A 21676-nucleotide genomic window follows, 5' to 3' on the forward strand; every position below is an offset into this window, starting at 1 on the left:
TTTTTTTTTTTTAACAAAATGATTTTCTTAATTTTTTCTGTAGAAATAATACCTATCACTGCTTTGCAAATGGCATTTAGATGTGGTGTGATAATATACTAGTCAATATTGGTAGGGGACACCTACATGCTAGTTTGCTTTGGATTTAACACTATTAAACTATGTTTTGCAAGGAGGCCTTCATTGCTGAAACTGCCATTGATGGAAATTGGGGAAAATTCCGGAAAAAATATGAAAATTGCCAAAAAAAAGTTTAGGGTCGGGGGTATAAAATAGGGAAGGTCGGGTAACCGGAACCACACATATTTTTTTATTTGGCCTTATGAGTTGTTACTGAGTACCAGACTAATTATTTCCTTGATCCTGTCCATCCTATTTCTCTTGCTTTGGGGCAATAAAGCGTCATCTTTCAGTTTATTTTATACTTATTTGGATCCTCTAAATTGTTGTATTATACACAGGTGACAGTAAAGACCCTTGGGCCTCTTTTCTGGATTAGTGATGGTTCCTTCTACAGTAACTAAAAGCCCTAAGTTGACCAAACTTGCACTGATGATACATCTAAGGATGCACACTGCTGGATTTTCCTCTGGTTGCTGGATCTGATCTACATTTTCCGGATGAGCGACCAGGTAAAAGTTTTAAGAGCGGTTTCTTTCTAAAGTGACTGTAAGCCCTATGCTTACCAACTTTGCATTGAAGATACATTTATTGATGCATACTACCAGAGTTACTTTGGATGTAGGATTTGACCTGTATTTTCTGGATGAGTAATCAGGTTAAAGTTTTTAGAGCAGGTCCAGAACCAAGAAACTATGAGGCTTACCTGAACCAGACTTGCATGGATGATGCATTAATTGTAAGGGATGCACACTACCAGAGTTCCTTCAGATGCTGCATTTGACTTAAATTTTCCAGATGAGTGACCAGTTTTAAAGTTTTTGAAGCAGGTCCATACCAACTATAAGGTTTACCTGAGCCACACATGGATGATGCATCAAGGGATGAACACTCTCAAACTTGATTCAGATGCTGGATTTGACTTTAGTTACATTTTCTAGATGAGTGACTAGTTTAAAGTTTTTAGAACAAGTCCATTCCCAAGTAACTGCAAGCCCTATTAGACCAAAATTGCATTATAAATGTTGCATTTAGGGATGCACACAACTAGATTATTAGTTAGTGTGGGACTTTGCCTTACTTAATGATAACATTCGTTGCGATGATCTCTGTAATCATTGATTACCTACGTTTTCTTTGTTTTTTTACCCTCTATCATGAAGTTAAATCTTAATTTACATTCCAGATATCGAGATTTGACATTTTGCATAAGTTTATTGAATAAAGATGTTTGTAGGTGAAATCACATGTAAGGAGATGATAAAATTAGAATTGATAAGGGATCAAAGCTACAGAGTTGCAGAATAAGTCGTTTTGTTCTTCAAACAATTTGCGGTTCTTTTGAAAGATAATTTGGAAATTCAAGAAATAGTTTTAAAATCTTTTTGCACTTTTTGGGAGTCTTTTAGAGAGTTTGCTAATATCTTTGGGATCGTAGCGATTCAAACTTTGAGATCACTTTTTTTAATGATTTTTTTTTTTTGAAAAATGTTCTGCCATGCAATTAAACCGGTTAATTGTTACTTTTCATGCACGATTAAAAATCGTATGGGGGGGGGGGGGGGGCATTAATGCAGGCATTATATAAATATTGCATGTAGTTGAGTGTAACATTGAAAATTTTCACCCCAAAAAACCATTGTCAACCGAGGCGCAGCCGAGGTTGACAATGAATTTCAAGGGGTGAAAATTTTCAATGTTACATTCAACTACATGCAATATTTATTATATTATACTGATTGTTTTATAAAGATACATATAATAGTGAACCTTGCGCGCATAAATTCTGCGCAGTCACTATTTTTTGGAATATCACCCGTCGTCAAGCAATGTTGACTGTTGCTACGCTGGAGGGCGTGGCTTCAACATTCAGCGGGTAATAGTGTTTTTTAACAAATGTTTCTCGACGAATCAGGTTCAACTAATTTACATGAAAGTATAATATATCAATAGATTGACCCTGATCTTTTGAGTGACACCAAATTCTGCAGATGTTATCATTTAATAATTCTTATCGAAGCAGTGATTGTAAAGAAAAGCGAAAAAAGGGATGTGTATATATTTGTTCAATGATGATTATTTTTTTCTTCAGTAGTTGTAGTGCCAATCGACACGCCTGCTCAGATTCACTGTTTTAAATGCGAATGGAAAGTTATAGAATTCGGGTAGCCATCGCGACATCACGCCTTCGAGCCAGTTCTCGAGGATGAGACAATTACGATGACGCGACGGTGTGATAGCGCGACGACAGTGATGCAATATTTGCGATGACATTGAATATTACCATTGCTTGATCGTGATTGGTGATTTTGTCATGGCCATCATATTGTTATTGGATTGCTCGATCAGAGTTTTAGATCCAGTGTAGAGACGAATATGGACATAGTTTGCGATTTTTTTTTTATACCTACCATCTATGCGATTTGTCTGAGTGCATCCTCTGATATTGTTTTATTTTCTACCCAGTTCTGGAGTTGTATAAATCCGATATATTCCCTGTATCTATGAATATTACTACGATGCTAGATTCCCTGTATATATGAATATTTATGAATATTAAAATTTATTAATAATATTACGATGATAGATTTAGAAGATGCTTTGAGATTACAAACTTTTACTTCAATACAATTTCTGTAAAAGTTTTCCGCTAAATTAAGCGCTAGTAGCTCATGTAGTTCACATTGTTCGGAGAAACGTGATGGGGTGTGCATCGACTTTGCGAAAATTGATATAGTTTTACAACAATTCTGACGATTTGTCTTAATAGTGCATTTTCATTAGGTTTAGCATTCGCAATCCAATTCTGACGAAAGCCTATTGAGCTTAACCTTCGGGGGGAAATATAAAAGGTTCTATAATGCACATTAAAAAGGCGATATAACGCGAAAATCATAAGAAAAAAATGTGTTATTATACCTTTGAAATCTTTTTCATTCGTGTCAATTTAGCAGGCGTTTGCTTCCTAGATTGACACGAGTGAAAAATGAGGCTACGTTGGTTATCATGATTTGAGAATCATATTTAAATGTGGACATTTAGGAAGCAAACTAAGTGCGCGATGGCTTGAAACTAAATGTAGAGCTCTAAGCTACAAGTCCTTTCCTAAAAGCTTTTTATTCGCTTTTTTTTTTTTTGAAATGGCGTTAATATGCCTTTCTATTAAGCGTTTCGGAAGTAAAATAGGCCTTTAGATATTACAATTACTTTTCATTCGCGCTATTGCGCCATTTTATTTCACATTACACGCTTTTTAGCTCACCTGAGCAGAAGGCTCAAGTGAGCTTTTCTGATCAAAATTTGTCTGTTGTCTGTCGTCGTCGGCGTTGGCGTCGTCGTTGTTGTCGTAAACTTTTCACATTTTCATCTTCTTCTCCAGAACTACTGGGCCAATTTGAATCAAACTTGGCATAAAGTATCCTTGGGTGAAGGGGATTCAAGTTTGTTCAAATGAAGGGCCATGCCCTCCTCCAAGGGGAGATAATTACGAAATAGCAAAAAATTAATGGTGTTATTGAAAAATCTTCTTCTCAAGAACCAATGGGCCAGGAAAGATGAAACTCATGTGGAATTATTGTCAGGTGGTGTAGATTCAAGTTTGTTCAAATCATGACCCCCGGGTGCAGGGTGGGGCCACAATGGACGATCAAAGTTTTACATAGGAATATATACTGTAGGAAAAATCTTCAAAAATCTTCTCAAGAACAGCAAAGCTATGATTGGTCATATCTATATGGAAGCATCCTCAGGTGGTGTAATTCATGTTTGTTCAAATCATGACCCTCAGGGGTAGGGTGGGGCCACAATGGACGATTAAAGTTTAACATAGGAGTATATAGGAAAAATCTTCAAAAATCTTCTTCTCAAGAACAGCAAAGCCATGATTGGTCAAATTTATATGGAAGCATCTGCAGGTGGTGTAGATTCAAATTTGTTCAAATCATGACCCCCGGGGGTAGGGTGGGGCCACAATGGATGATCAAAGTTTTACATAGGAATATATAGGAAAAATCTTCAAAAATCTTCTTCTCAAGAACAGCAAAGCTATGCTTGGTCATATTTATGTGGAAGCATCCTCAGGTGATGTAGATTCAAGTTTGTTCAAATCATGACCCCCAGGGGTAGGGTGGAGCCACAATGAGCGATCAAAGTTTTACATAAGAATATGTAGGAAAAATCTTTAAAAATCTTCTCAAGAACAGCAAAGCCACTGTTTGTCATATTTATATGGAAGCATCCTCAGGTGGTGTAGATTCAAGTTTGTTCAAATCATGACCCCCAGGGGTAGGGTGGGGCCACAATGGACGATTAAAGTTTAACATAGGAGTATATAGGAAAAATCTTCAAAAATCTTCTTCTCAAGAACAGCAAAGCCATAATTGGTCAAATTTATATGGAAGCATCTGCAGGTGGTGTGGATTCAAATTTGTTCAAATCATGACCCCCGGGGGTAGGGTGGGGCCACAATGGATGATCAAAGTTTTACATAGGAATATATAGGAAAAATCTTCAAAAATCTTCTCAAGAACAGCAAAGCCACTGTTTGTCATATTTATATGGAAGCATCCTCAGATAGTCTAGATTCAAGTTTGTTCAAATCATGACCTCCAGGGGTAGGGTGGGGCCACAATGAAAGTTTAAACTTGTAGAGAAAAAAGTCACAGTTAGTCAAAAAATTATGTAAGCATCCTTAGTTAGTGTAGATTTAATTTTGTTCAGATCATACCCCCCCCACTCCCTTTTAGAGATAGGTTGGGACCACTTATGCATTTAAGCTTTTCAATAGTAAACTAATTTTTCCTTTCTTCCTCGCCACAGTGCTCAGGTGAGTGATGTGGCCCCGGGGCCTCTTGTTTGATATACGTAATTTTTTTTTCATTATTACACCTTTGAAGAGCTTTTTTTGTGATACACATGTATTGCATTTTTTGTTATGGCGCCTCTACTTTTTGTCTTTTTTATCGTTATTACGCCTTTTGATTTCACACTTTCTGATTTGATTTTTTGATGAGAACGCCTGTCCAATTTTTTTTTAATGTACGTGTACAGTAAAACACGCTTATAACGAAGTGCAAAGGACTGTTTTGCCTCATTATATTTACGTAGTTCGTTATATCTGTTAAGTGCACAATATATTAGAAAGCCATGAGGAATGATTAGTTCGCTATAAGCGTCAATTCATTATAGGCTTGTTCGCTGTAAGCTAGAAACTGTAGTTTAATCCTGCATGAAAAAGATCCGAAATCGATTGAAAATCTAGTATTTTCTCTGCATCGATGAGGTTTTGTTTGTTTTTTAGGTGTATTTTGTTATAGAGCTAGTACAAAGTTACAAGTATACTGTAATTGAGGATTTCCGTAACCAAATGGGATAAAAATTCTCTGTCACCGAGTTAAGTTACATACGTATAGTACCGCCTATAATGCAGCCTATGCGATGATATAGAAGGCGGATTATTTTATAATTGAGAAAAAAATCCTGTTAAAAATCCTATGGAGATCCTGGAGTAATTTACACTGAATGTTAATGTGAAAGGGAGTTTAAATGGTAGGGCTGATGTTTGAAATTATGGACAACTTTCAGTGTCTGTATATTTTTCTTTAAACTTCCACATTGAAACTCGTTCATACTCAGACGATCTGCTGTTATTTTTCGTCGTCCGTCATGCTAGTATTCAATGTCCGTCAGTCGTTAACTTCTGGAAATTTTCAGATTTTTTTTCTGGAAGCTTCAACTATTTCTATTGGCAAAGAAGGAAATAAAAAAAAAATTGCCATTTTCCACGATTCTGCAATTCATAACCCCTGCGTTCAGGGTTCATGCGCATGCTCCAGAATAGAGATATAAGTTGATCATGTTGATTAAATATGGAAAATGCATTTTCTTACAAGATCCTCTTCACTTATGGACTGCTAGCTGTTATACTTATAATGAATACTTAATCCTTGTACCAAACTTGTGAAATTCATGACCCCGTTGTTTAGGCCGTAGAATAGGGTTGAGATGGTCATATATATTGAAAATACATAACCTACTTGAACATCGTCTTCTTTTCCCCTTGATTACTTAGCAGAAAAACTTTACCTATAATTATAAATCAAACCTAGTCCTTTACCAAATTATAAAATTCATGACCCCTGTATCAATCATTCAGCTCCATGATGGGACTAAATATATTACATCTTTGAAGTCTTTAATTTTTCAAGGTAATTTTTTGGACGGAGAGTCAGTATACCTTGTCTATAGCTACTGATTTTGTAACAGACATGTGTATACCTTTTCAATAGCTACTGATTCTGTAAAAGACACTGTGTATACCTTGTCAATAGCTACCGATTCTGTAACAGACACTGTGTATACCTTGTCTGATATTAGACAGTCTGTATACCTCAAAGAAAATTTTAGATATGTATAATGTATATCTAATGATTAATATTCATGCATGCTGCATGTAGTAGTCATTTATGTTGGAGGGATACTTTGTGAACCTGAAAATTCGAATTGCATAATATATACTTATTTTAAAGTAATATTAGATATATTGTATTCTGCATACCTTGTCAGTGTTCAGTGGTATTGGACATTCGGTATACTTCGAATATAGTTTTGATTTGCATAATGTTATACTAAATAAACATTCTTTATATGGTAAATCTGTGTACTATATAGCCAATACTAGTATTCGACTTGCATAATGTATACTTATTAACATTGGATAAACATAGATGTATATATTGTATTCTGTATACCTTATCAGTTAACACTGATATTGAATGGGCAATCTAACTTACCTTGTAGCTAATATTGGATTTGCATAATGAATATTGGACGTGTATTCTGTATATACCGTGTCAGTAGACACTGATATTGGAGAGATAGATGTACACATCATAGCTCTATTTTACTTACAGAATGCCGCCCGCATGGCGTGGCAGTGGTAGAGTGTCTGCTCTAGAGTCGTGGAGTAAGGAGTTGATCCTTACGTCGCGGATTCGAGTCCCACTGTGGGACGTAGAGACCGGTCCTTCGGATGAGACCGTATAAACCGAGGTCCCGTGTCGCAGTAGGTGTTGGCACGAAAAAGATCCCTCACTGCTCAATGGCCCTGAGTGCCGAGTATAGGTCAAAGTTTGCAGCTCTCCACCAGGAAGTGGTGACGTCTCCATATGAGTGAAAAATTCTCGAGAGGTACGTTTAACAACAAACAAAACTTTAAATAATGTATACCTCGTAGGCAATGTGAACAATCTGGACACTGTGTTTGTGAATTTGATGAGGAGTGTCTCTAATAAACACCTATAGGAATTGCTATCCTCCAGAAATTCTAAGATTTTCTTATCGATGGCATTTGTTCGATTTTATATTAGATGATAGCCTGTTAGTGTAGAGATTGTCAAGTGGTTACCATGTCAGTCTGTCCCTAATGCACAATTCCTAATGTGTCTTGTTCGTGTTCTACATAAACTGTCGTCTGCCACACACATAACCATCAATGATAATTAGAGGTCGCCTTGCCATTTACTGTTAAAAATAACACCTACAAGTGCGGCATCATCAATTTTGTATAATATCCATTTTCCATACAAGTAAAAATCAAGGAAATTTACTGATGTGCATTAAACTCTCGGCGTATACAGCTTAAACCAATTTCCGATCTGATTCTTATTTTTTATTTCTGCTTCTCTTGAACGCCTGCTGTTAAAATTGATTTTCACTGACTTGGCAATCAAACATATTTCCAGGCTGTGCAGAGATAAAATATAAAACAAAGCAATTAAAGAGCACTGGCTTTTAGAACGTTTTATTATTGGCAACAATAATTTCCAATACTTTAAAAAGTACATTGAAACGATAAAGAAATGGAAACGTGGGATACTTTCATGATAATTCTGACACAAGGGTTAATTTATAAATAACATACTACATAGGTTAAAGGTTAACTTGACAAAGGTTATAGGTTATGTCTACAGTTTAATGTCATGGTAAACGGTAGGAATGTCTATTGATAATCACAGAATCGTAGCAACCAATTACATTTAGTCTAACAATGGTAACAACCAATTACATTTAGTCTTACAAATGCAATGGTAACAATCAATCACATGGTATAACAAATCATATTTTGCAGTAGATTTGCTGGTTAAAAGGCCATGTTGAAAGAGTAGATAATGAAGAAGATCCAAGCTATATTCTTTGTATATGTATTTCTTGAGGCATTACTGCTATTCAAATCTCAATGAAGTTAATCTTGTCTGAACATCCAGAGAGAAAAAAATTAAGGGTTTCATTATAGCTGATTTCACTAAATAATTCAACAAATATGCACCGAAATTGTACACTGGCCTCAATATTTGTAAGCAATATTCTGAACAAAGATAAATAATAAATAGAGTTTGTAATTAATTGTCTATCAAACAAATATAACAAGGACATTTAACAACTGAACAAATGAAATGAAATTCGTACAACTAACCATAAGGTTGATACAAGAATTATAAATGTTTTTTTTCCACAATGAATGATGAAAAAATCATACTGTGATCGAGTATAATGTCTTGTTTTATTACGCATACAAGTTAAATATTTATTTGAACTGCCCAGTGCAAAGATGCCCTCTTGAAATTTTTTTGATTTTTTTTCAAATACATGCATTTCATTCTTGAATACAACTCGTTGAATTGCACCATCCATAAAAGGCATGTTATAGATCATGCCTTAAGAAAGCCATGAAACAATCGAATGTCTTTTTGCACAGGCAGCTCAATAAGCTAAAATGCTACAAACTAATATTTACTGTGATGAAATTTGATTGGTAGAATTCATGGCTATTTCGATTCCAGGCTTAACCATAACTAAAAGGGAGTCAAAACGTCAACCTCCCACACTACTGGAGTTAAAACTAGATCTCGGTGAACAAAAGGCATCTATCTGCCAGGCTCCGCCCCCTTGTAAACAAACCGGAAGTGCAGATATGGACAAACATTGATTGGTCTTGTGGACTTGGAAAGGATTTAGTGAGCTTATTTTGGCAATGTTTCCACCACAATCTTGTTATTCAGTATTCCGCATACAAACATCAGGTTATTTTTGTATCAATCACCTTGGCAAGAAAACAACCCAAAGAGTTTTGGTTCTAACATCTGATGGAACCGTTATCATTGTTAAAGGACTGTGTCAAAAATAGCCATTCCCTTGGTTATATTTTCATCCTAAAATGCAGAGAAATTATATTTATCACAGTGAACTTATTCAAATTAAATGAAATGTTGTACTCCAATCGACTTAAGGCCGTAGTTTTTCAGATTATTATACAATACACATACTCATTCTTTTATACGACTTCTTGTCTATTTTAAACCGATCCGTTAGTGTTACATTTGCTCCTCATTTTGTTTAATATTCAATTAATAAATTTATACATAACATTTTACAAATAATTGTATCAAATGATCAGAAACTCTCATATAAAATAAGAGGCTGGTTATATAAACACCTTTTACAAATTTTCTTTAGAAAAAAAAAAGGTTTCTCTGAAGCAGTAAATCATTTGCCCGTTATCAGATTTCAAAGTGGCCATATTCCAATGATAGAAATAGGGATTTCCTTCCGTAATTGAGACGACGTTAGCCATTTTCTTCCTCCCAAAAGAGTTATCGGATATCAACTAAACCATGAGGAATTACCAAGACAGCATTTCCCCTGTCTCCATGGTTTTATAAACGCCGGTATCAATAATAATTAGTGGACCAGTATCGATCTGAAGACTTACAAGTGTTGCAATGTTAATCAAACTGACAGGACCGCCTATATCAAAGCTAAAAGTCAACATCGTTTTAAACCAATAAATGATAGATTTAATTTCTGTTAATGAGATTTTAAATTATTTAGAGGCCATTATTCTAGGAAATTCTATCTAACAAACGTAATCTTTCGCATGAAATATACAAAACGTTATAATAAACATCATTTTCATATTATTTCATCATAATATTTTTGGCGTAGATAAAGCTTGTCTACTGATCTGGCACTTGGAAGCATACGCTAACAATATTACCAACCTTTAGACTTCAGGAAATTGCATGATAGAGGACGGTTTAAAAATTAAACAGATTAATGTCGTGCAGGTTATTAAAATAAATTTGCAGACGAGATAAACTTAAGAGTTTGAAATGAAGTCGAACAGAATTGTGGGATTTTCATCTACCTAATTAAGTAATGAATAGTCATAGCCGTCTTAGAACTTTTTAAAATCTCTCTATGACGTAGAAGAACAACTAGTTGACGTTTTAAAGAAATATTTGACTAGTGTTATACATTCTTCAGGCGTCCTTATTCTCAGAGAGTATGTACGCTCGTAGAAGTAACAAAATCAAATTGTGGATCAAATTTATAAATAACAAATCGTTCCATATAAATTTTTTAAAAATTAAGAACATTTGGAATGTGTGTTACAGTACACGACGTCTTTGATTACAATATGTATATATGCCCCATTCATTTAAAAAATAGATGTGCGGGGCCGGGAGAAAGGAGGTATCTTTCTGTTCAACTCCCTTTAACACCGTCACAAAATAAAAACAATGTCGACCTTTTCTCCATAATTCCCTTTCAGGATTTATTTACATATACATAAACGACGTCGACCTATTCGGCATACTTCCTTTCACACTTTCTAATATTATAGACAACGTCGAACATTACACGACGTCGACCTATCAACAATACCTACCCTCCGACATGTGTCCATAAATTCGTCAAATGTAATAACGCCATCTCGATTGGTATCCATTTTCTGCAAAATAAGCATTACATGTAAACAGCCGATAGATGCATTAATGTCTTGGTTACTTGATGCCAATTTTACATTCGGTCGTTCACATTATTTCCGGGCACATATCGGATATCTGACTTACCATCTAAATCAGATTGGCTTTCATATGGAATGGTGTGCGTAGGAGTGTACCAATATTACAAAGAAACGGAAGATGGGACTTGTTTAGAAAGACAAAACAAGGATGGGAAATACAGCCTACTGTACTTTGTTTACAAGAACAATCACGTCCTCCATTCTTAAAGCCGAATATAAACAGTATTTATAAAAAAAAGTACAGTATGCTAGATCGTTTGAGTTAAATCGATAATAATATTTCTTATCTCTGTTCTGATATTACAGACATGTCGTCGGTCTTTCCGATAAAATTTCCAATTTATGAATATCCCTAAACAGAATTAAGAACCAAAAGCAAATAAATAAATAACTCACGAGAAAGACTCGTTCCACATGTTCCTTGGCGGTGTTCTCGTCAATCATAGGTTCTGAGAAGCGCCCCATCATCTCGTAAATGGCTGACACTATGTCTGTCATTTCGTCTTTGGTGATGAAACCGTCGCCATTAATGTCATACAAATTGAAAGCCCATTGTAACCGCTCCTGGAGAGTTCCTCTAGATAATACTGATAGTCCCATAACAAATTCCTACAAATAGTAATGATATATCGAAAGTCCCATCACAAACTCTTACAACAGTAATGATAAACCGATAGTCCAATCATAAACTCTTACAACAGTAATTATATATACCGAAAATCCAATCATAAACTCTTACAACAGTAATTATATATACCGAAAATCCAATCATAAACTCTTACAACAGTAATTATATATACTGATAGTCCAATCATTAACTCCTACAACAGTAATTAATATGAACCGATAGTCCCATCATAAACTCCTACAACAGTAAACCGATAGTCCATCACAAACTTATATACCGATAGTCCATCATAAACTTATATACCGAAAGTTCCATCATAAACTCTTACAACAGTAATTATATATATCGATAGTCCAATCATAAACTCCTACAACAGTAAACCGATAGTCCATCATAAACTTATATACCGATAGTCCATCATAAACTTATATACCGATAGTACCATCATAAACTCCTACAACAGTAAACCGATAGTCCCATCATAAATTTATATACCGATAGTCCATCAAACTTATATACCGATAGTACCATCATAAACTTTTACAACAGTAAAATGTACCAATTGTCCCATCTCAAACGCGTACAACAATTATTTAATACCGCAAGTCCTTTCACAAATTCAAATTTTCAATATTTTTTATAAATGAAATCAGAATAAAATATTAGCTCCTTGAGGAAAATGAAAATTCTAAAAACCTATTGTTCATTGATAGGACACCATGAAATGTATTCCAAAAGTTGAATTGGTTAATGCTTTAAAAATTGTAAGAGGGGTCTGAGTGAAAAAGAAGTATGACATTCGGATGGACGGACCGGGATAAAATCAATATACAAACTTTTTAAGAAAGTTTGTTATACCTACTTATATATTCGTAAAAACTTTATATTTTATTTTTTCTTTATATGCGGGCAACTGTACGTGTCAATTTTGTTTAAAAGAGGGACCTTGATAGATTTGACTTTGATTTCATTTATCGAACCTTTATGTTAAGATCTCTGGCATTTTCCCTTAATTATTCTATTTAATTGACAGTCTGTTTTATGTGCTGTGCATAATTCATATGGATGTTTGTGAATCAAGTTGAATTTGCATCAGGAATAATTTAAGTACTACCTAAGGAATAGCTGAAGTGTCTGTTGTTTGGTGTGTAAAGCGATAACCTACATACCAGCATGTGTGTAAACAGGTTTACAAGTACATTTGTATGACTTAAAGAGACACAGTTACACAAAAGCGATACAATTGAAAAAAAATAGAAGTTTTGCATGTTTTTGCAAGCATTAATTTTTTTAAAAAAATTCAGGCAAGAGGCCTATTGGCCACAACGCTCACCTGAGTCACTTTGGCCCTGTTGTTCTGCATCAGATTTTTTACCCAATATACATGTATTCTTATGTATTATTTTGATCGTCTTTTGTGGCCCTACCATATTCACAAGGGGCCATGATTTCAGCAAAAATGCATAACACTGCCAGAGGACGCCTCCACATAAATATGATTCATCATAGCTTTGCCGTTATTGAGTAGAGAATTTTATTTTTCGCTATGTAATCTCTATCGTGGCCCAATCCTACCCCCTGTGACCATGATCTGAACAATATTCAATGTACTCTACCTAAAAAAGTTTCTCATAAGTTTCAGCTTCTCTGGTCCAGTGGTTCTTGAGAAGAAGATTTAAAAATACTTTTCTATATATTCAATGTTAATCTTTGATTTCTTCATTATGGCTCAACCCTACCCCCGGGGATCAAGATCTGAACAATTTACATTACCTACATCACCTTAGGAAGATTTCACCAAAATTTCATATTTTCTGGTCTAGCAGGTCTCGAGAAGAAGATTTTTTAAAAAAAAAAAAATCCTATGCAAGTTTGATTCCCTATTGTTGTCCCATCCTCCCAAAGGGTTCAATGATTTGAACAATTTAGAATCTACACTACTGAGGAAGCTTTCACATAAGTTTCACCTTTTCTGGCCCAGTGGTTCTTGAGAAGATGTTTAAAAGATTTTTCTTATATATTTCAATGTAAAGATTTGATTCTCTGTTGTGGCCCCACCCTACCCCGGAAGCTACAATTTAGAATCTACACTACCTCAGGAAGGTTTCACGTAAGTTTCAGCTTTTCTAGCCCAGGGGTTCTTGAAAAGAAGATTTTTATTACCCCACCCTATATTTCTGCCTTTTTTAAAATGATCTCCCCTTTGAAGGGGGTTTTCCCCTTCATGTTAAAAATTTAGAATCCCCTTTACCCAGGAATGCTTTGTACCAACTTTGGTTAAAATTGGCCCAGTAGTTGAAAATGTGAAAAGTTTACAGACGGACGGACGCCGGACAACGGGTGATCAGAAAAGCTTACTTGAGCTTTCAGTTCAGGTGAACTAAAATCTGTTGCGAAAATAGCACAAAAATGTAGCCTCTCCCTCCTGATTGCACACGGAGCAGAAAACATAAACAAACTATCCGTGACCTCAAGTCCCCAGAAGCGCAATGTCGGTATACTGAGGATTTTTGACAGAATCTTCTAAAAAGATAATCAGAACATGTTCTCCACCTTTGCATATGAGTTTTTACGCTAAAAAGAAGTCACGTGATTTTGACACAGACGATAAAAACGTTGATACAACCTTTGTTTTTCCGGCTCTTATATTGCACTCTTTTCTAGCTTTACAGTGCAGCAGAATCTGTCAAAACTTCTCTATACTGATACTTTTGATAAATATTTTCATTTTTGATGCAAATCTCATTAAATAAATCGATGATTATGACTCACTGTATCTTTTATGGAATAATTAAATATGCCGACATAAAATATCGTGAGAATTCGCATCGAAATATCACACCCCTCTTGCAAGCAAACGACACAAAAAGGTTCATACGTCAGATGAGATGTGAAAGGTACACATCAAAACGTAAAGCAAAACTGTTTTATAGTGAACATCTTAATTTGACATACGTGTAATTCATGACAATAAAAAAATTCTACGGGATCGGGCTCAAGAGACAAAGAGGCGGTATTCATGTTTATCAAATCTGGATGGTTCTACGCCATGGGCCAAAAGTCCTTGAATCTCCAACCTGATATAAACGGATACCGACAAAGATTTAATTAGTAATGTCCTATCTCCTTGTCATCGCTTCATTCTACATGAAAAAAAAGATTTTCATGCATCGCAAAATATCTGATAGCTTGTCCAATTTCATTACGATTTCCCTACTGAATCTGATTCCGTATAATGTGGATACGACTTTCTAAAGCACTTCCTATTGATTTTTTTAAGCTAATACTAAATAGGTCTAGAAAATGGCGAAAGCTACTCGGAAGGCTTTTGGTCAGCTTTTATTCAGATTTTTGTCGTTTTTGATCAGGAGTGTTGTGTAACTTTTATCTGGGAATCACAGATATTAGCAATGTGAGGATATTCACTCCATTACGTATTTAAACAGAAAAAATTATCTGATAACTAATGGTTGGACTAAGAGTAAATTCACCATATTTCATTTCCCCTCAAACGCTACAAAAAAATGTTTATCCAGATGATTAAAGGAAACATTGCAATAAAAGGGAACTGGTAGACGCAAAACAAAACTCAGAACTTCGCTTCCATATAACTCCACTTAAGCTAAGAAGGAGAGGGTTCGATTGAATAATTTCCCCGCCTCATCCGTCACTGATCAATAATCGGCCAACCCAAATCTTTAGCCGTTAAGAGAGACTGCCCCTCTCCCGATAATTTAGCCGATATAAAGTATACCATATAAAACATAGCTACTTTATGCTTGTGCCCCCTCCCCCTCAATAACAATGTCTCATGCCTTTTTTTTTTGCTTGTCAAGGAATTTTTGCTTGGTAGTGACCCCCGAAAAATGTTTTTGACCCCCCCCCCCCGACTGAAATTGCTTCCTTCGGGCCTTTGGTTCGACATATGGAACAGAGTTATGGATGAACTTTTTACGACGTGTCAGGATCATTTTTTAACTTTTTAAAAACTTTTTTACGATGGATCATGATTATGGATGAACTTTTTACGATACATCATGATCATGGTTGAACTTTTTACGATGGATCATGATCAGTGTTTGATGTTTTTACAACGGAACAAGTAAATTCATAGTTGAACTTTTTACAATGAGACAGGATCATGGTTGAATTTTTTTTTATAATGGGACAGTTCGATGGTGGAAACATGGTTTAACTTTTTACAATAAAAAGGATGCATTCATCGTTTAACTTTTTACCATGAAACAAGTTCATGGCTTAACTTTTTTACCATGAAACAGGTTCATGGTTTAAATTTTTACAATGAAACAAGTTCATGGCTTAACTTGTTACCATGAAACAGGTTCATGGTTTAACTTTTTACAATGAAACAAGTTCATGGCTTAACTTGTTACCATGAAACAGGTTCATGGTTTAACTTTTCACCATGAAACAAGTTCATGGCTTAACTTTTTACCATGAAACAGGTTCATGGTTTAACTTTTACAATGAAACAAGTTCATGGTTAAACTTTTACTGTGTGAGAGGATCATTCTTAAACTTTTTTTTAATAATGAGACAGGCTAGTGTTTGTACTTTTCACGATAGGTCTCAATCATGACTGAATTTTTTACAATGGAAAATGTTCATGGTTGAGCTTTTGTGCAATTGAAAAGGTTCGTGCCTATTTTTTTTTGTTTTAAAATCAAACAGGTTCGTGGTTGATGGAATTTTATAATGGGTCTATACTGAATCAGCAACCTCGAAGGAATTAACTGAATTCTTAGAATCAGGAAATATATCCTATAAAAAAAGTTAAATACGAAAGTAAAGGGGGAAAAATTCCAACAAACACAACCTTCTAACCATAATTATTCTCTGTTACAAAAACAGTGATAGAGTTAATAAAATAACCTACTCAGTAGCACTTAAAAGTAATGGAATCCGAGAAATAATGATGACAGGAAATTCATTAGTCTTCTACAGCCATTCATTATAAATGAGATTCTAAGCTGTGTTGCCTTATTATAGAATCCATTAAAAAAGACCTAGCTCCCATCAATTTTTAAACCCAGCATTTCACAAACATATCAATAACTCCCCCAGTAACATCAGTTGCCTCCATTTTTACCATTAGCTTTTTCACGGCGATTAATTTCTATAAAACAGTCAAGAACGGGGGGTGGGGGTTGGAATGGGGGTGTCATGCCTTAGTAATATGATTCACATGTATATCATTGCACCAAAGTGATCTGTTTGAGTAAATTTCTAGTACTGGAATTTTGTTTCGTTTATCTTAATCATTTTTTTTTGGGGGGTATTATACTTTCAAACTAAAACATCCTAAGAGAGGGAAGTACACCAAAAATTTGAGGAATTTTATGATCTTGAACAACTGACTTTGTAATAATATACTAATGTGAAACTTTGATCATAAGACTTGATAATGGTTTACTTATATGACAATTTGAACATTAGACTTGATAATTGTTTACTTATATGACACTTTGAACATCTGACTTGATAACGGTTTACTTATATGACACTTTGAACATTAGACTTGATAACGGTTTACTTATATGACACTTTGAACATTAGACTTGATAATGGTTTACTTATATGACAATTTGAAATGGTTATATGACACATACCTCAAAACTAAGAGAGCCGTTTCGATCGTGATCGAAAGTGTTGAACACGTAGTGGGCGTAAGCACTGGAATCTGAAAACACAGCATTTCATCAATAGATATGTATTTATACATCATACCATTAATTTAAAAAAAATCTCAAATCTGAAGTGCACACCTCTCCTGAAAAATTTGGATCCTCTCCCGTTTTGTACTTACCGCCTTGTGGGAAGAATTGTGCATAGATCTCCTTGAACGTTTCCTCGTTGACGATTCCTGTAGGACATTCCTGTAGAAGAAAGGCGCTGTTTTTGAAACAAACTTATCTACATTCATCACTTTTATTTTCTCAAAACATCGATAAGAGACAAAAACAAAGCACATAGCCTTATTTAGACTGTTTATAATTTTTTACATTTGTAATGCTAAAGCATTAGTGCATTTTTTCGAATACTCCAAATAATTTAACTGAATATGAAGTGTTCATGAAATCTCAGTTTACATGGAAGCAATCTTTTTATTAGTCCCCTACCGGTGAAACCGGAGGGGACTATAGGTTTCCACTGAGTCTGTCCGTCCGTCTGTCTGTCCGTCTGTCTGTCTGTCTGTCCGTCTGTCTGTCTGTCTGTCTGTCTGTCTGTCCCTCTGTCTGTCTGTCAGTCTGTCCCACTTGGTTTTCCGCACTTTTTTCCTAAACGCTTGCAGATATTGAGCTGATTTTTGGTATGTGAGTGTATCTTGATGAGTTACAGATCAAGTTTGCATTTCGTTCTGCTTCATTGATTTTTGACGGAATTATGGCCTTTTCAATTTTTAGGGGTTTTCCGCAATTTTCTTCTAAACGCTTTCAGATATTGAGCTGATTTTTGGTATGTGAGTGTATCTTGATGAGTTACAGATCAAGTTTGCATTTCGGCCCGCTTCATTGATTTTTGACGGAATTATGGTATTTTCAATTCTTAACGGGAACCAGATTACACTTGCCGGTAGGGGACTAGTATTGCTAATGCAATACTCTCAGAATGCTTGTTTAAATTTAAAAACCAGACAGCTATTAAAAACTCAAGACGTGATATAAAAACATGCTTTTGAGTGCCTCAAACCTTTGGAAGCATATCAAATCGTAATCACTTGTTAAAGGTATAAATGTAAATTGCACGTAGGGGTGGTATATGACTAACATGACACTGAAGAGATATTCAGCACAAAATCTAGTAAGATAACATCAAATACATAACAATTTTGTTAAAGTATAATACAATGATCAAAGATATCGTAATTCCAAAACTGACTGAAGGAGTCTTCTGAATCATTTTTTATGTATTCATTCTGAGGACGATATTTAATTACTTTATTTTATGTATTCATTCTGAGGACGACACTTAATTACTTTATTTTATGTATTCATTCTGAGGACGACACTTAATTACTTTATTTTATGTATTCATTCTGAGGACGATACTTAATTACTTTATTTTATGTATTCATTCTGAAGACGATACTTAATTACTTTATTTTATGTATTCATTCTGAGGACGATACTTAATTACTTTTTTTCATGTATTCATTCTGAGGACTACACTTAATTACTTTATTTCATTCATTCATTTTGGGGATGGTAATTTTAAATTACTTCCGACTTTCCATTGTCAGAAGAATTTATAGCTTTTTTTCTACATGGACGTATTTTTAATGAATAAAGTTTATTTGGTTTGTCTTTTTCATACAGTGAAAAGACAATGCAAGACATAGATACTGCAATCCTTTGCCTTCTTATACAATTTCCAACTTCTACATGAGAATCATTTCAAAAACTTCTGTTGAGGGACTGGTGGGTTTCAGGGAATAGTGTGGGAATTTCTAAAAGAAACCCATGAAATGTGGAAATAGTCTGTTGTGTTTAGAGACCCCATTCAAGGAGAAATTTGCCCTGAGAGATTGTCGAATTACAGGAGGAAAATTAAATTTAGCCTCACGTCAGAACAGAGGACCTAGAGGAGTGGAATCAATTGATGCTCCATCGATCTCCAAATGAGACAAATTAATAGGGAAAAAGAACAGGGTAAAAAGTCAAGAACGTAACAACAAATTATTGCTGCGGGTTTGTTTAGCTTGCCATACAATGTTCAAATAACAACTACTGCTAGTGCAAAGGGAAGTCGTCATTTTTATTTTATTTCCTGCACATAATCGTGACATTGGCAAATTAAAGCTGTTGTGTTTGTAAAAATATAACCACATGAATTTAAAGCAAGATCTGTAATTGATCGTAGACATAGATCATTTCAGAGAATCTCTGGGGGGGTAAAGCTTGCTCTGTGCTGAACCGACGAACTAAAACAAAGAATGATTAAATTAATTGTGCTGGAAACTCCCGCCGAGGAATGAGAAAACTTTATTCTGAATCCAATACAGATAAAGGAAATTTAAAATGTATCTGCATGTTTCTTGTGAATTTCGATTTTTTCAAAACACTCTAAATTTCTAAGAAGGGGTTTACACAGAGGATTAAATGAAAATAACTAAAAACAAAATCAATATCACGTTATTTTACTGTTAATATGCAAGAAATACAACATCACATACAAGCTAAATAAACTTCAATATTCATAAAACAGACACCCCTGATATTGCGAGAAGAATGTCACTCGTAGAAGTACCACCAGGGGAAAAAAAGAAGCTATATCGTGATTTTAAAAAATATTTTATATTAATGTACATTTTAAAATGAAGTAAAATTCACATGATTTTTTTTTCATAGATCATTTAATTTAGTATTTATGTTGTATTTATTTATGAAATATTGTTCCTCTTGGAAATGACATAATCCTCGATATTCCAGCGTTATCGATTGTCGCGCAAGCGTTCTGCGCTCAATAGAGAAACTACTTCCTGTAATTAAGAAACTTCAAAGATGAGTTAGGGTCTATCATTAAGTGTTAACGATAGCTCGCTTCAGTAAAAGTTTCTTTGAAGCGCAAGCAAAGCGAACAATATCATGATTGCTTGTTTACAATGTTGGATAGTCTATTACAAAATGAAATGTACGGCTAGGGAAGGTGTGTGGTATATGGAGTCTGCATGCTGCAATACATTGGAAAAACTTAGTCAAACATATATACATTACATTCATGTAAACTACATAAATTATCAAATATCGCCTACAAGTGACTTCCAACATGACATGCTAGTTGCATCTTCTTTACGTCGGCATACATGCAACTTATTTATGTTGACATGCAACTAATATGTTGACATACAAGTTCCAAGTTGGAAGTCACAATATAGGCGATATTTGATGATGTATGAAAATTTTCAATATTTTCTTATCTGATTAATTTATTTATTTTTGCATGCCAATATGTTGACATATTTATGTTCCATGTTGACATAATTATCTTGCATGTCGACATAAAATAGAGAAAAATAACTTGAATATAGAGGGCTTAGAGGGCAGAAATAGGCCACAATATACATAGACGACCTATGGGAAATCCATTTTGGTTTTAATTCAGTTTTGATTAAGGCCTGTGGTGTCTTGGATTGAAGTAAAGATGAACATGCTTCTTTAGCCCGTGGTGAAGGAAATAACCATAACAGTAATCAATACAATTTACACAACAATAATAAAGCTTAAGCAGCTTTTTGAACCATTCGTTCACTACTTAATAGTTTATACATAGAGACCCGGATTATACGATACTGTATAAAAATCATTTTCTAAAATAGCAAACAGTCAAACGAATGGCTCAATGTTCAAACGTATCGCGAATATTTACAAGCAAAAATTTATAAATTAATAATAACATTCTTTTAAATAATTTGTGCGTGTTGGCGACACGACGGTTTGACGACATCTATGAAATCTCACAAATACATTCTACCTGTTTGAAGCCGCGATACATGATCTGGAGTTCTTTCTTGCTGAACTTGGACTTCCGGCACAGAACTTCAAGCCCTTCCGGTTTGTAACGAACCACTTGCATTTCCAAATCCTCCAAGTCATGATCTGAAACAGGAAAGAAAGACGTCATTAAAAGATTTCATCTGCCAGGCAATCCATTGCCACTGTAGCATCATTCTCAGAAGTCACTCACGTAGTGACTAGTACAAGTCCATATCACTGTTCTACAAGAAAAAGCTAGGATAAAAAAAATCTTAAAAAATACAGTCCAAAATTAGCCATGCCTATTTTATAATCAGTACATTGAATACTATCTGGCAAAGTGAAAGAGAATACCTGTAGTAACTAATATGATTCAATGTGTGTACGTATGTTTCTATCTAATCAAGTACTTCTGAAGCTTTGTTGGATTTTTAGTGAACAATTATTGTCACTTTTAATTGACTGTGCAGAACAAGCTTACGCGTGTTTGAAAATGAAACTATTAATCTGTAAGTAGAAAAAAAAATAGGTGATTAAAAAGTATACAAGATTTTCTATCGATAACTA

At 34.7% G+C, this 21676-nt stretch overlaps 1 protein-coding gene across 6 annotated transcripts in view; it reads right to left on the minus strand.

Annotated features, from left to right (window-relative positions):
* Positions 1–7905: 7905 nt before the first annotated feature.
* Positions 7906–21676, minus strand: part of LOC133194065 (Kv channel-interacting protein 4-like) — a 140362-nt gene continuing 126591 nt past the window's right edge. For 4 of the 6 annotated variants that reach the window (XM_061330030.1, XM_061330013.1, XM_061330038.1 and 1 more), the window contains 6 exons: positions 21099–21232; positions 17443–17506; positions 17246–17316; positions 11384–11596; positions 10850–10912; positions 7906–9329 (listed from right to left, as the gene is read on the minus strand). In XM_061330030.1, coding sequence (XP_061186014.1) covers positions 9282–9329; positions 10850–10912; positions 11384–11596; positions 17246–17316; positions 17443–17506; positions 21099–21232 — 593 coding nt within the window. In that variant the 3' untranslated portion in view covers positions 7906–9281. Of the gene's footprint in view, positions 9330–10849; positions 10913–11383; positions 11597–17245; positions 17317–17442; positions 17513–21098; positions 21233–21676 lie in introns of all 6 variants that reach the window. The other 2 variants (XM_061330021.1, XM_061330056.1) reach the window with 1 other exon arrangement.

The sequence above is a fragment of the Saccostrea echinata genome, unplaced genomic scaffold (genome assembly GCF_033153115.1).
Source record: "Saccostrea echinata isolate AGI-Se365-2 ecotype Australia unplaced genomic scaffold, CSIRO_AGI_Sech_v1 ptg000001l, whole genome shotgun sequence".
Lineage (NCBI taxonomy): Eukaryota > Metazoa > Mollusca > Bivalvia > Ostreida > Ostreidae > Saccostrea > Saccostrea echinata.